This window comes from Clarias gariepinus, chromosome 5 (assembly GCF_024256425.1).
Source record: "Clarias gariepinus isolate MV-2021 ecotype Netherlands chromosome 5, CGAR_prim_01v2, whole genome shotgun sequence".
Lineage (NCBI taxonomy): Eukaryota > Metazoa > Chordata > Actinopteri > Siluriformes > Clariidae > Clarias > Clarias gariepinus.
The window spans coordinates 39,816,039-39,832,481 of NC_071104.1; the positions used below are offsets into that span (position 1 = coordinate 39,816,039).

General features: G+C 42.9%; 1 protein-coding gene across 2 annotated transcripts in view; it reads left to right on the forward strand.

Moving 5' to 3' along the window:
* Positions 1-16,443, forward strand: part of LOC128523658 (zinc finger protein 271-like) — a 29,068-nt gene that overhangs the window by 3,899 nt on the left and 8,726 nt on the right. Inside the window, exons 5-7 of one of the 2 annotated variants that reach the window (XM_053495711.1) lie at positions 3,137-3,204; positions 3,378-3,568; positions 7,307-8,626. In XM_053495711.1, the coding sequence (XP_053351686.1) occupies positions 3,137-3,204; positions 3,378-3,568; positions 7,307-8,626 (1,579 nt within the window). Of the gene's footprint in view, positions 1-3,136; positions 3,205-3,377; positions 3,569-7,306; positions 8,627-13,714; positions 13,904-14,398; positions 14,472-14,603; positions 14,779-16,443 lie in introns of those variants that run through there. The other variant, XM_053495710.1, reaches the window with a different exon arrangement.

Here is a 16,443-nt window from a genome sequence, read left to right on the forward strand (position 1 = left end):
TAGCGTCATAAAAACACTACAGTTAAAGATAGAAAGATAAAAATCTCAGCCATCTTATTCGTTTCTTTCATACACTGGTGGGGTTCTTTGGCTAACTAGCAGCAACTCTCAGCTAAATTATCTTGCCTCGGACCAGCCTATAAGTCTGAGTGTAACCGTAACACGGTAACAGTAATAAATGTTACATATAGTAATAATTTTTCAGTCATATGTGACTTGTCTAAGTAAAGTAAAGACAAGTACTTGACAAGTAAAGACCTTGTATTTAACGTCATTTTCCCTTAAATGCACGAGGAGGATAAACCATCATCAGCGGCGTGGGAGCTCAAAAGAGACACGAAGCTCTGACTGACAGTCGCTGAATACACCGTTGAACTTTGGGGGAGGAGCCAAGCAAAATTCAACCCAGCAGTTGGGTTACACAAAAACTACCCAACTCTGTAAATAACCCAGAAAAATGACCCAACAGAGGCAACCCAGCGTTTGGGTAGAAAAAACAACCCAGAATTTTTTAGTGTGTACACTAAGGTCAGGTCTGATTGGTCCTTGTCAGGGACATAAAACCTTGAAGTAGAACTTTTCTTTGTATTAATTTTTAGGTACTGTTAATGTGTATTTAATTTTTTTAAAATAGCTATTTCTTTGCTAGTCAATGAAAGAAGAAAGAAAACCTACACCCCAATTATATTCTTTTTTCAACAATTTAATATAAGTCTTAGAGGTCCCCGTAATTATACACAGTAACCTAACCGAATTTACCCTAACCCATATTTTTCAGTAGCGACCAATTGATTGTGTATATTTATGAGTTTTGATTCACCATGGCATCATCGGTATTTAGCGATATAAAGTCTTGTGTAGTGTTAGGATTCCTAAATCGGTGTGTGTGTTTCGGTGGCATAAGTGCAGGAGGCGAGCTGGCATTTCAACAATGGCTTTTATTTTAAATAAACACATAAATAAACACCGACCTAAATCATATATATAACAACTAAAGCTAGACGCCTGACTGAGCTTCAGTCAGGCTCTGTATAGTAAACTTAATTAGCTTACCTCGGTTCAGGTGAATCCTTATGTCACCTGACCGAGGTGCAGTCTGGGACATGAAGTCCAACTAAAACAAAACTACAACATAACAAAAACCCAGGCGCTTTGGCGCCCTCTAGGGGTTAACCGTTACAGTACCCCCCCCTAAAAACCGGAGGACCGGGACACCCTCCCCAGCGGTCCCAGTCTGGACCCCCAACATTGAGGCGGTCGATCCGAGCAGGGCCGGAAAGGCTGCGTAGTCCAAGCCCCCATTCGAGGCTGAGGAGCTGGAGCGACGCTCTGCGGCGGCTGAGGAGCTGGAGCGACGCTCTGCGGCGGCTGAGGAGCTGGAGCGACGCTCGGCGGCGGCTGAGGAGCTGGAGCGACGCTCGGCGGCGGCTGAGGAGCTGGAGCGACGCTCGGCGGCGGCTGAGGAGCTGGAGCGACGCTCGGCGGCGGCTGAGGAGCTGGAGCGACGATTGGCGGCGGCTGAGGAGCTGGAGCGACGCTCGGCGGTGGCTGAGGAGCTGGAGCGACGCTCGCTGAGCTGGGCGGTGGAGCTGGAGCGACGTACGCTGAGCTGGGCGGCGGCGGCGGAGCGACGTACGCTGAGCTGGGCGGCGGCGGCGGAGCTGGAGCGACGTGCGATGAGCTAGACGGCGGAGCTGGAGCTGGAGCGACGTCCTCAAAGCCGGGAGGCGGAGGAAGCAGCGGGCCCTCCTCGAAGCCCAGCTGAGGAGCCGGAGCGTCGTTCGCTGCGTCCGTCGGCGGCTGAGGAGCTGGAGCGACGTCCTCAAAGCCGGGAGGCGGAGGAAGAAGCGTGCCGTCCTCGCAGCCAGGCTGAGGAGCTGGAGCGACGTGCGCTACACAGGGCGGCTGTGGAGCGGGAGCGACGTCCCCCATGTCGGGCAGAGGCGGCGGAGGTGGGGGAAACGCGTCCTCGTTGCTGTGCAGCTGCGGCGCGTTGTCCTCCACGTCGAGCAGAGGCGGCGGAGGTGGAGGAAACGCCTCCATGTTGCCGTGCAGCGACGGCGCGTAGTCCTCCACGTCAGCCACAGGCGGCGGCGGGAGAGGGAGCATGTCTACCAGACTAGTGAGAGGGAGAACCTCCGGGACTACAGCCTGGCTCTCCCGAGCCAGGATGAGCAGCTTTTGGAGCTGCACCACCTGCTCCCGCAGGTCACCGATGCGCTCCCTGTTTTGCTGCGCCAAAAACCTGTAGACATCTCCCGTTTCTCCTTTGCCACTGTCCTGCCAGACCGCCTCGGCCTGAAACTCCCCGTCAGAGCATGGGAACCTGTTTCCTCTCGCCGCGTCACCTCTGAATGGTGTCCGCCGTATGGCGAGCCTGCAGCCTTCCCAGCTTTGCCGCGCCTCTGTCTCTCGCTGTTCCTCGCTGTCTTACAGCCAGTCCGCCGGTTCGGCGAGCCTGCAGCCCTCCCAGCTCTGCAACAGCTCCCTCTCTCCTTGCTCCTCGCTGTCCTGTATCCATTCCGCCAGCTCGGACGAGATGGTAATAGCCCCCCCCCCAAAAAAACATCTGGGGGAGCGACCTTCGCTATGCCACTTTTTAGCTTTCTGTTAGGATTCCTAAATCGGCGTGTGTGTTTCGGTGGCATAAGTGCAGGAGGCGAGCTGGCATTTCAACAATGGCTTTTATTTTAAATAAACACATAAATAAACACCGACATAAATCATATATATAACAACTAAAGCTAGACGCCTGACTGAGCTTCAGTCAGGCTCTTTATAGTAAACTTAATTAGCTTACCTCGGTTCAGGTGAATCCTTATGTCACCTGACCGAGGTGCAGTCTGGGACATGAAGTCCAACTAAAACAAAACTACAACATAACAAAAACCCAGGCGCTTTGGCGTCCTCTAGGGGTTAACCGTTACATGTAGATTAGTTTACTTACCAATCTTCCTGTTTAATTTTAACAAGATGAGATTTAAGACATTAAAATGTGTTTAATCATAACAATACATTAATTTATGTGATAATAATAGAACAGTTTCTCTGTCATCCAGTGCCTGCACACCTTATTTAATTTTAAGGCATTGATTGATTTATAGAAGAAAATGGAAATGTGTGTTTCTTTCTACAGATCTACAAAAGCAGGCAGTGTGAGGAATACATAGATGGTGCAAGAGAAGTTCATGCAAATTGGATGAGGTGAGAAATGCTCCAGTTGTTGGGTCTTTTTTTTTGGACTTTAATGTGCTTCTAATTTTTTTTTTTTTTATATAAAATTGTTTTCCTCCCATCCATCCGCCTCATGCTTTCTCTTGGTCTGTGACTATGATTTCAGTTTTGATATTTTTTGCCTTTTTGCCAAATTCTTGTAGGTATGTGAATTGCGCTCGTCATGATGAAGAACAGAATCTTGTGGCATTTCAGTATCAAGGTGGAATTATGTATCGGTGCTGTCGACCCATAAACCCAGGACAGGAGCTCTTAGTGTGGTATGAAGAGAAGTACGCCAAAGAACTCAGTCCTGCCTTTGACTACCTATGGAACAAAAAGTGCTCCACAAATGGTAAAGTCTGTTCATACTTAGTGTAAATCACTTCAGTTCTATTCAATTATATTTTAATGTTGAGAAGCCAAGAGGTAAGGAATGTGAATGTGAGATTCAGCCAAATCAGGCACCGGCATTCCATTAGGCAGGAGGAGTAACGAACAGCTTGACTATAGCTCTTAAGAGGTGATAAACTACAAGATCTGCACCTTTACCCTAGAAAAAAAGCTATTGTGTAGGGAGCGTGTGTATGAATAAAGGTGTTGGCCGTCACAGCACCATTTTCCTCCCACAGCTCAGAGCTTGTAGTGAGCATTGGGAGAAATGTGTGTGTTTACTTTCATGAGTGTCTGCAGAACTGTTAGGAGAGGTAAAGGTGTAGTTTCTCTATTTAAAGATGGTTATTAATGCTTGCAAGTGTCATTTAGGGATTTTGTTAAAAGGTGCTCCATATATTCTGTTCATCATTATTTACAGACCTCCAAAATAGTCGCCAGACTTTATTGAAGAGTTCACGGAACTGCTATTAATTATTTCCCCAGAGTTTGACTGTTTTGATATCTAATTCATTCTTTTTAAGGACGTAGCAATTGGCTTGGGTTCAATTAACGTTTTAATAGATTTATATGATGATGGTTGCTGAATTTTTGTTTTACTCCTTACAGTTGATAATTTACTGGCCCAACTCCTTTGGTGATGGTAAGGGGGCCTTGCTATCAACCCAGGGACTTACAATTAGCACTGGGAAATAGCAGCAATATTGGTGCTAATCTGCTAAGTAGCAGAATTCCCCGACTAGATTTCTCGTGTCTGTGCTGGTTAATTGTAGGCATGGCACTGTTCCACTTTATGCGTGTTTCATGCACACCATTGGGGGTTGATTTTAGTTTGCATGTCCTGCACAAATTCCACTGCAGAGCGGAAAGGCGAGTGCTTCTCTTCCAGGCTTTTTTCACCATTTTAAGTAGGTCCTTTTAAGGAGGTTTGGGGCGTTTCCTGGACTGCAAACAGAACAATTGTGCTCTCCCTTGTCTAACACTTACAGCAGCATCCTCTTAAGCGTCTGGTTAAAATGTTTTACCAGATGGTCTGTTTGGAGGTGGTACTGCATCTGCTTGAACTGCCACAACTGACAAACATCTGCCATTAATTTTGAGAGGAAGGGAGTACCTTGACCGGTGAGAATCTCCTTGGGTAGACCGACTTGGCTAAAGAAAAGCTCTATTTCTCTGGTGATGTCCTGGGATGTGGCTTTTTGGAGTGGGACAGCTTCTGGGAAGTGGCTATCACAGTGTACCATGACCAAGATGTGTCCACTCTGCTCTGTGAAACTATAAAACGTTCCTGTTTCGCTCACCTTCTTGTTATGTAGTAATGCAGTAGGTCGCCCCAAATGAGGAAGAAGGACGCCAGACTGGGCCCACCACCATCCTCAGCTTTTTCCTGAATCTCCCAAACCTGTCTAGCAGCGTTTTAAGTGGGAATCTTTTTGTTATTGAGAGAAGCTGCCCTCCCACATCACCTGCTAAAAGAAGGAAATTGTTGCGCACTTTCATCCTCTGCATCAGTGCTGTCCTCCTGAGATAGGCAGGCTGGGGAGGGCTGGGCCGAACTTCTTCAGTGTCAATGGGACCATCGAGGTTGCAAAGATCTCCGTCTCCCGCCACGTCTTAGCAGCCTAACAACCTCACAACCTAGGAGGAGAGGCAGAGGTAAGTTTGGAATGACTCCATCTGTGATCATATGTTTGCTCAGCTGATTGTCCACTGTAATGCATCCCTGCATTCCTTATGTACATTGTTGAGGGAGGATTATGCAGCTGCACATCTTGTTGGATGACCGAAAGGTGATCTAGTGTGACGGCACCTCCTATGTAAAGGAAAAGGTCCCAGTAATCCGAACCTCTGTCTGTCCTCTGCACCTGCTGACTCACCATTGTGCTGAACTGGACTTCGTGAAAACTTTGAACTTCCAGCAGCCTAACACACATGATGTTGTTATATAATTCCTGTTATCTGTCATCACCCAAATGAGGATGGGTTCCCTGTTGAGTCTGGTTCCTCTCAAGGTTTCTTTCTATTGCCACCTCAGGAAGTTTTTCCTTGCCACCGTCGTCCTCGGCTTGTTCATTAGGGACAATCTCATTAAAGTTAAGTTAGGCCTTATTTGTCACATATACATTACAGCACAGTGAAATTTCTTCTTCGCATATCCCAGCATAACTGGGGTCAAAGCGAAGGGTCAGCCATGATACAGCGCCCCTGGAGCAGTTAGGGTTAAGGGCCTTCCTCAAGGGCCCAACAGTGGAAACCTGGTGAAGCTGGAAATCGAACCGCCAATCTTCCGATCAGTAACTCAGTGCCTTAGCCCTCTGAGCTACCACTGCCCTCATTATTAACTAAACACATTTTTTTTCTCATTCATACAAACTTCCATAAATGTTCTTTTTTTTATTTTGGAAAGCTACTTTGAGACAATTACCATTGTTAAAAGCGATATATAAATAAAATCGAATTGAATTGAACTAAAGGATGGCTGGGAGTGGAGCTCCCCAATGAGAGAGTGGAGGTCTTGAGGAAAAGGGCAGGCGGTGCAATCTTTGGACCTTTAGAGGGGTCGACAGCACGGTGAGACAACGTTGAGGTTGTGGTCGGCCCGAGGCTGAAGATGGAATGCCAAGGAGGTGGTAGAGGGTACACTGCAGCCCCTACTCGGAATGTCTCTCAGTGTTGGGCATTATCTTGACTAAAAAAGTCTGATGTAAAAGATGGAGTCAAAAAGTCATGTGCAAGTCCCCAGTCAATTGGCAGTCCTTTTATAGAGGGGTGATTACAGTAGAATTGTGAGGGGATATGCACTTCCCGACATGTAAACTTATAATGCACAGCCTCTTCAAGTGCATTCAGTGGAGCTGGCCTTGGTGCTGAATCCCCACTTTTTTTTTCTGTTTTAACAGTGAGTGTAGTTGTGGTTAAATAAAGGAGTTGGCTATAGGCCCACTGTCACAATAGTCTTCATTATTCTAGGTGCTATTTAATCATTGTAAATAAAAATAATGCAGTTTTGGCAGAATTTAAGTGACTCAGTGGACTAAAAGCCATCTTGTAATTTAAGAGAAATTATTTATTGTGCACACAATGATAGCCTGAGTGTACTGTAGTTCTAACAAATGTTGGTTATTGCAGGCCTTTATACTGGTGTGTGTATGTGCATGCGTGCGCGAAAGAGGGCTTATAGGATAAGATGGGAGAAAACCATAAGGATGTCGGAACATTGTGAGTGTATAAATTATGATTAAACGAGGACATTTATAGTAATGGCATTCCATTAAAATTACATTACATAAAATCTTGAGTGATTAACTCGCATACTTTTCATACCATTATATAAAAATATTACAGCAGATGGAGCAGATTATGATTTACAAAAATTGTTTTAGGACCAGTATAAATTGTCAAGTGAAATGACATCAATAGCACTCTGTTCATATTGGTGACCCTGAGCCTTATGATTACACAATCAAAGCTGTCCCCAGGTCCAATTATTTTCTACCGTTAGTTTCCTGGACCACAAAGTAAGTTTTCTTTCATGTAGAATCTTAAATGTTTTATTTGATCTCAAACACTCCTTTGTGTTAGGGTAATGGTGTCACTGTACATTTACTGTACATTAAATTACATTTAATAATCTTTTAATCTAATTTTATTGCATTTTGTGTTCAATGTCTAATTTTTTTTTATGCTTTTACTTCTCCAGAATCAAACAATACCCTGTTGCGAAGCTTTTCCTGCTCTATATGTGCTGTTTCTTATTCATCCCAAATTTATCTTGACAAACATATCCAGAGATGTCACTGTGAAGAGTATCTGAAACTGCGGCAATCAGAAGAGATTAAACATGAGCTTCCTAATTCCTCAAAAGGCTCCAGTCAGCCCATATCATCTGATACTCTCAGTTCTCACAATGACGTACAGAAGAAAATTCATCATTGCTCAGACTGTGGAAAGAGTTTTGCTGATCAGAATGCCCTCAAAGCTCATAAGTGCATTAACACGGTAAAGAAGCCGTATCACTGCTTACAGTGTGGAAAGAGTTTTACTCAGAGACGTAATCTCAATAACCACCAGCTCCTTCACACAGGAGAGAAGCCATTTCACTGCTTAGAGTGTGGGAAGAGATTTACTCAGCAGTGTAATCTTGACCGACACCAGCGCCTTCACACAGGAGAGAAGCCGTATCAGTGTCCACAGTGTGGGAAGAGATTTAATCAGCGGTATCATCTCTACCAACACCAGCACCTTCACACAGGAGAAAAGCCTTATCACTGCTTACAGTGTGGAAAGAGTTTTACTAAGCAGGGTGCTTTCCAAGAACACCAGCACATTCACACCGGAGAGAAGCCGTATCAGTGCTCACAGTGTGGAATGAATTTTCCTCTACAGAGTACTCTTCGAAAACATCAGCGCACTCACGCTAGGGAAAAGCTGTATCAATGCCCACAGTGTGGAAAAAGTTTTATTCAGCAGAGTACACTTCAAAAACATCAGTGCCTTCACACCGGGAAGAAGCCGTATCACTGTTCAGAGTGTGGAAAAGATTTCAGTTGCAAGGGTCATCTCCAGTTACACCGGCGCTGTCACACAGGGGAGAAGCCGTATCAGTGCTCACAGTGTGGGAAATGTTTTACTTGCAAGAGCCTTCTCCAGCAACACAAGCGCATTCACACTGGTGAGAAGCCGTATCAGTGCTCCCAGTGTGAACAGAGGTTTGCTCATCACAGTACTTTTAACAGACACCAGCGCGTTCACACTGGAGAGAAGCCATATCATTGTTCACAGTGTGGAAAGAGTTTTACTCACCGAAGTACCCTCAAAGATCATCAGAACCTTCACACAGGAGAGAAGCCATATCAGTGCTCACAGTGTGGAAAGAGCTTTACTCAGAGAAGTAACCTCAAAGACCACCAGCGCCTTCACACAGGAGAGAGGCCGTATCAGTGCTTAGATTGTGGAAAGAGTTTTAATCGACCGAGTACTTTGCAACAACATCAGAGTGTTCACACCGGAGAGATGCCCTAACCATGCTGGCAGCATGAAAAGACATTGTTTTATTTAGTTAAAACAAGTGCGCTGACTTGAACATGCATTATTTAAAGTTTTCATATTTTATGTTTGTTGTTACTGTTTGTAATGAAAATTATCTCTTATCTTAAAATGCATTTTACATTTTTCATGCAGATTCTGTAGAAGGCAAAATATGTAACTTTATATTTATGTTTAAAAGGCTGTTAAGAATGTTTTCTTTTGACCTTAAGTAGTTGTGACATAAATTATCACAATTTTTACTTAGTTAGAGTAATAAGTCTTGTTGCCCATTGTTTAATTTCTCTATCCATATGTTAACTATTACTAAGTGTTAGATACAGGGGGTGAGACTCTTGGGGAATTTTCACATTAGGGTTCTGGGATGGTTTCTGAGAACATGTGACCTCAAACCATGTTTCATTTTGATCAGTGAGAACACAGTGAGTGTTCCCAGCTTGGGTGGTCTTACGGACAGTATGCCATACTCGGGCACAGATTGAATCAGATATAAAAGATGATTGTTTCTGAACACATAAGTAAACATGATGTCCTCAGTGCCATCAGTCTCCCCCGAAATCTAGCATCCACCGATATCATCCTTGACCAAGGCTGAATTACCTTGGCTGTGGGTTGATAATGAGTATGAAAGCACATATTGTGCTCTAGAACCCAGCTTTCAATGGCAGGTAGATTTGTAAAATTGATGTTCCAAAGGAAAAACTGTGGTTGATACCCTAGGATGGTTAGGTAGATAGGAAATTTGGTTCCTTATTACCAGAGCAATCTTTAATGTTCTTTACTCAGTTCAAGAAAATCTGGGCAGTTTTCCAGAATCACCCCATCTGCTTATTACCCCAATGGTATAACCCCAAGAACAAAACCTGGTTCACATAGTGACATGGAGGGTAGCCATATTTACCCCACGCAGACACTCTACTGGTGTCCCATAGGGCTCAGTACTTGGTCGTCTTCTGTTCTCCCTCTATAACCGGTCTCTTGGTAAGGTCATATGATCGCATGGATTTTCATTACATTGTTATGCAGACGACACACAACTTATTCTCTCCTTTCCTTCTTCAGACTCAGGTTTCCACCCAGATCTTAGCATGTCTGGCAGAAATCTCATCCTGGATGGCAGCTCATCAGCTGAAGCTCAATCTGAGTAAAATTTAACTGCTGTTCATCCCTAGTAATTTAACCAAAGTCAAGACCTTGTGATATCCCTGGATACCCCTAATGCCTAAATGTAAATGAAAAGAGAGAGGAGGAGAAGAAGAGAAAGCAGAGGTGAAAGCAGAAGAGAAGAAGAGATAATAGTTGGGTATGACCACAGTCACACAATGTATAAGGTGAATACATATTTAGTTGAGAGTTCAAGCAGGACTAACTATGACAGCATAACTAAAAGGTAGAGCCAGAAGAAAACAGACATGAGGGCCTTTTGAGATGTAAAGCGACCAGTCACTTCACCGTCAACAAACCTAAGTGATCAATGAGAGTGGGGAAGACAGCATCTAAACATACCAGTTCACCTTAATAGTCTACATCCATGAGTCCCCCAGATCTGCTCTTTTACCTAAGGCTAATCTATTAACAAAAATAATTGGCTAAATAAATATTTTTTTGTCTAGACTTAAATACTGAGACTGTCAGAGTCCCACACATTAATTGGAAGACTATTCCATAACTTTGTGGCTTTGTAAGAAAAAGCTCTGCCCCTTGCTGTAGTTTTCATTATATTTCAAAATACGTAGGACTGACAACTAGCTTGCATCCTTTGATCGAAGTAGGCATGGCAGATCGTGAGACACTAGCAGTTCACTCAGATACTGCGGCGCAAGACCATTTAATGCTTTCTATATCAAGGTAGTATTTTAATGTTGATGCGAATTTTCACAGGGATCCAGTGCAGTGTGGATAATATAGGGGTGATGTGTTTGTATCTTCTGGTTCTAGTGAGGACTCTCACTGCTGCATTCTGAGCTAACTGAAGCTTGTTTATGCACCTAAACAACCTTTAACAAGCAGACAGTAAGGTGTTACAATAGTCCAACCTAGAGTTGATAAAAGCATAAACTAGTTTTTCTGCATTGTTAAGCGACAATATATTCCTTATCTTGGCAATATTTTTAAGGTGAAAGAATGCTATCCTGATAATATTATCTACATGTGCTTCAAATGAAACACTGTAATCTATAATCACACCGAGGTCTTTTACTGTTGCACTTGATGGAACAAAAAGGCTTTTTAAAGTTAGTGTGATCTCTGGGTAGTCGCTGATTAACTAGGCCTCTTCTGAGACTATGAACTATATTACAAGAAAGCAGCAGCTTCCCGAGTGGGATGGACACCGTCCCTCCCTAACAGGCCTGCTTTCCCCTTAAAGGTACTCTTAATTGTCTATAAAGCCCACATTATTTTCAGAGCACCACCTGGACATCCAGCAGTTCAGTGTCAATAATCTGCTATGGTGCCACGTCGCATTGGGATGGGACCAGAGCATACCACTTCATCGGACATCGCCCTGCTACATTAAACACCGCTGTAAAGTTATTCTTGCTACCCTCTGACTGACAACGGCATATATCGTTAGCTACAGCATGTACCACTATCTTAGAGAACCTATGCTGTCCTAGAGCCCTAAGAGTACCTTCTATGTCCGGTGCTCTGGGTCCCTGAATACACCTAATCACTGCCGTTGGCGCCCTTAAAGGTCTAGCTAATTTCATGAGCCTCAGTATAGAGTCTCCTATAACCACTTACAGCTTATAACAGCTTTTTCAGGTTTCTCAGAGGGTGCATCACTGAGGAGAGCAAACCTGTTGGACACGTAAACCGCAGAGGAGGTGTGCTCAGGGGGGTATTCCAGAAAGCAGGTAATGTGACATACCCGGACAAGTTTGAGGGTAAGTTAGTGGATAACCACAACTTTCGGTTCCAAAAACTTTCTGGGTATGTATGTAACCATAGCAACTTACTCTCTGAAGATAACCTGCTGGTTAAGAAGGAAACTAGGATTTATTATTAAAAATAATTATTAATTACTGGGTCCCCACCAGTTAGATGGGCTTCAACCTTCTTTCTATTATCTACATGACAGAAAGAATATACTAAATCATGTTTAATAAATAGTTCATTGATTGTGTAATCAAATATAACCTTTTTGCAGAACGTTTTTGTGTTTCATTTTCACTTGGCTTCTGGTTCCAGAAGAATTACACCTTATTAAATAAGAAACCGTAAATTCCTAGTCAATAAACATTGGTATTTTAACCTAAAGAAATGAATAGCAGGAAAAGTAAATGCTTTCATTTAACAGCCAAAATGATGCAGAAGGGGTGTTTAATTATTTTGCATTATAATAAAAGGGGAGACGATGTTAAAGTTTCAATTTAATACACTCACGCATTTACTCTGTCCGTTATTTTTTGCCATGCCAACTCTCTTTCTTTAGCCGATGCAGTCGTATTGCTTTTTTTTTCATTATTATTGGCTTGAATTCCTCATATGCGTGCATTAAAACCTCTTTGAAGTATGCCGCTCTCTTTTTTTCACCTTGATTTTCCATTTTGACTCGTGAAATCGGCGATCCGTTGAAAATGTCTTTATGAATGCACCGTGCACGCGCATTAACTCTGGGTAACCAGTAGAGGGTTGATTAAACTTACTTGCTCAGGTGTTTTGGAACCGACATACTCGCGGTATGTGGGTTTGGGGTTAGTCAACCCAGAGGTTAAGATTAACCAAATGGTAAGTTAACCAAGCTTTCTGGAATACCCCCCTGGTGGGCTAACCCTAACCTTAGCTTGGCTGAACAAGTATGCCGCCAGGTCGCTGCGCACATGCCCTGCTGTGAGGGCTCTAATGTCGAAGTCCGGGGCTGGCTATCTCTGCCTTTGGCACCCAGACTTTCCACTACCGAAAATAACGCTACTCTAACCCTCTCTAAAGTCTGAATGCGCTCCTCTAACGCTAAAATCTTCTCCGTCATAGTGCTCGCTAATACACACCTATCACAAAAAAAGTTATTGCTAATGGTGGAGGAAGAATGTCTACACATCCTGCACCCCACACACTGAACAAGCTGAATATTAGACATGATAACATACGAATTTTGATTGTTTGGAGACGGATTCTGCTTGTTGTTCTTAGATGAACACACGTGTTCTCCAAAAAATAAAAAAAAGGCAAAAGTCCAGTGGTATAAAAATGCGAAAACTACTTATTATTATTATTATTATTATTATTATTATTATGTATAAACGGAAAAAGCAGTATAATTTAAACTCTGAAAACAGGATTTAAACAACGACTCAAGACATATCTGTTTTTTCTATACTTGAGCTACCTAACCCCTTAAAAAATGTTTTTGGCTGGTACTTAGTTAGTAACCTAGTAATCCAGTGTAGAGATCTGGCCAATGACAGAAAATTAAACACTTTTCTAAGTCGCTCTCGATAAGACGTTTACCAAATGCTTAAATGTAAATGAACAAAGAGCCCTGACCTCAACCCCATCGAGCACCTTTGTGATGAACTGGAACGGAGATTGTGAGCCAGGCCTTCTCGGTCATCAGTGCTTGACCTTATAAATGCTCTACAGAATGAATGGACATGAATTCCCACAGAAACACTTCAACATCTTGTGGATGGCCTTCCAAGAAAAGTGGAAGCTGTTAGAGCTGCAGAAGACAGAACGACTCCATATTGAAGTACATGTATTGGGATAATTTCACTGCAGGTTTGGTCAAATCCTTTTGTCCACATAGTCTGTCTATCTATCTATCTATCTATCTATCTATCTATCTATCTATCTATCTATTAAGTAGAAAAAGGAAATTAATATCAATATGCAAAGATGCAAGGTATACTGTCACATTAGGGAATTTTATTGGAATAACATCATGACACGTACAGTATATGGCACCTCAAACTTTTTTTTTTTCCCTGAGAATACAGATATAGTTATCAGCTTTTTCCTGCATATCCTCCACTCCACACTCCAGTCCAGTAGGTGGCGCTGAGGCACCTTAAAGCTGAAATGCAAACTGCTACCAAACTGACAAGAAGAAAGGCGCCAAGTCTCTGCTTCTCCAAATCCTCGGAAACCATTAGAGAAGAAAAAAGCCGCTACTCGTTTGATCCTCTTTAAAACACATTTCTGACATAGTTTTGCAGTTACCGCTAAACGTGATGGAGTTAAAAAATAAAAACACTATATTGTGTATGTTTGTAAGGTTTTAAAAGCTCGCTGTGCTTTAAACACAGAGGTAAGTTGATCAGAAGCGGTGAGGCCGATTCCCAAACTAAGCTGGACTTCACTGGTAAAGTGCACTACAGTTAGTATGACGTAACGCCGTGTGCGCCCTAGTTAGTGCACTATTTATCTTTTTAGGGGGCGTTTGGGATTCCGCGCTGTGTGTTTTTTGTGTGTTTAATGGGTTTTTCGGGATTTTTAACTTGTATGAAGTCACTCTTTACAGCCAGCTGACAGTAATCATGAGGAAAAACAATCTGTATAAAATCTGCTAATTAACTAAGGAGATAGCTATTTGTTTTTGGTAGCTTTTATTTTATTTAAATTATTTGATTTAATTAAAATAAGCAGTTAATTAATGAACACTTATTTTTTTATAATTAATTATTACTGTTTTGGTTTACATCTTTTTAAAACCTTTCTTTAATTTTTAATTACTACTACTATTAGTACTATATTATTATTATCATTATTATTATTATTATTATTATTATTAATCTGTGTTTAGATCTGTTATAATGAGCTCAGAGAGAGACACGCAGCACTTCTTTGCCCGGTCTCAGGCTCCTCCCCTCTCACAGGTACACTTAATGATAAGTTACAGTAATAATAAACATATTATTATGTTGATGATGTTTGTATTTGACTGCGTCACTTCAATGCTAGTCTAATAATCATGTCCTGAATCAGTGTTACTGGTGTTTTATTTTCAGCTGTGTGAGGACACGAGACCAGAGACATCAGATGGAGGAACGGCCGAGGTGTTAGAAGTCCGTGTGAAGAAAGAGAGGCTGGAGCTGGACATATCCGACCATGAGGACGACCTCGACAACACACCTGAAGTTATTTCCATTAAAGTGGAAGATCCTGAGCACAGTGACTACCTCTGTAAGACCTCAGAGTAACACTCTGCACCCTACACACTATCTAATGCACTTAAAATTGTAGTAAAGCTTCACTAGGGGTGCAGCTTGTGTCTCAGATTCTTATTATTCACCAAATTGTGAATGATTAAAACAATAATTATTGTAAAATTGTTGTCTGCTTTTGCACATTCTTTTTATTCTTATAGAGAGTGTAATACCATAACTAGGGATTCCAGAAACCTGAGCCTTAGATTAGATTTAGACATAGACTTAGACCCTCTTGTGTTTTCCTGCATTTCCACCTTTTTTCTATATAACATAAAGTGTAGACGGGATGTTTCCCCGGCCTTCTGCCTCCCTCCAAGTGGAATTAATTTCATCTCTGTCCTGGGATCCGTTTCCGTTTCATTAGATGGAGAACATGTCCAGCAGGGCGTGTACGACAATCCATCACAATCTCCTGAAGACTTTTCGAGCCACTCCTGTGCTAAACTGCTTCTCTTGTGACTTGAGCGTGATACCTCACACCAAGTAGTCTTGAAGAGCTGGTGGAATACATTTATCTTTTGTGCACTTTATGCTGTGATTTATGGCAACCACAATGGCCTTGTAGAGTGTTCGGTTGATGGCAGAATTAATGGTTGGTGAAGGACGACTGTTTACAGTCGCTGGAACACTGCGGACACTTCACCAATCCTACAGTCATGTAAATGTTCTGACTGCGGTTGCCTTCCTTCAGGAGCATTGAAATCTCATTCTGGAAATTATAAACAGAGTGATGCGGTGGAGCTAAGGAGAGTGGCATGTGAGGGGGGGGTGATGTTGGATGCCCCAGAGACTTTAAAAGCAAGACCGGAATGCTGATTTTTGATCTCCACGAACAGGCCAGCACGGAAAAGAACTGCTCGAGCTTTCGCAGCATTCTTATTCCTCCCGCGCAGAGCCGCTTTTGCGTCCCCGCCACAGAAGAGGAAATTCAGCTAGGTGGATCACGTTCCCCGATCCTAGCCGGGAAACCCTTCCGGCCAATAGACGTCTGTCTGTGGCTGCGCCCAGAGAGAGCTGGGAGGGGCTGGTCTTAGCTCATGTCAGTGAAAAGGGATGTCTTCAGGAGCGTGCAGGAATGCTACCTCTGCGTGCTCCAGTATGCCACTCTGCCTGCCGCCGTCTGTAACTAGCCACGTGCCCGCATGCCAGCTGGTCACTGCCACCGGACCTGCACGTGCACACCCTTTCTTTCCATCCTCCCTCCTTAAACACTTTTACTTTCCTTTTTTTAAAAAAAAAAAATTATATATTTTTATATATATATATATATATATATATATATATATATATATATATTAGGGATGCACCGAAATGAAAATTCTGGGCCGAAAATAAATCCGAAATTTTTGGATGCACTTGGCCGAAAACCGATACCGAAACCGAAAATGGCTTCATTAAAAAACATGTTTAAAATATTTTCTTTTTGTTTGTATTAAAAAAATATTGCATATTGCAACTTTGCTCTCCTCATCTGAAACTTTGAAGTGCTTCCAAACCGCCGACATACTCCGTGTTTGATGCGTAATGACAGCGCGAACGAGACGGGAGGATGGGAGAGGCGTGGCGACAATTTCGGCTTTTATTTTCGGCGCTTTCTTACGTTTCGGCGGCCGAAATTTCGGTGCATCCCTAATATATA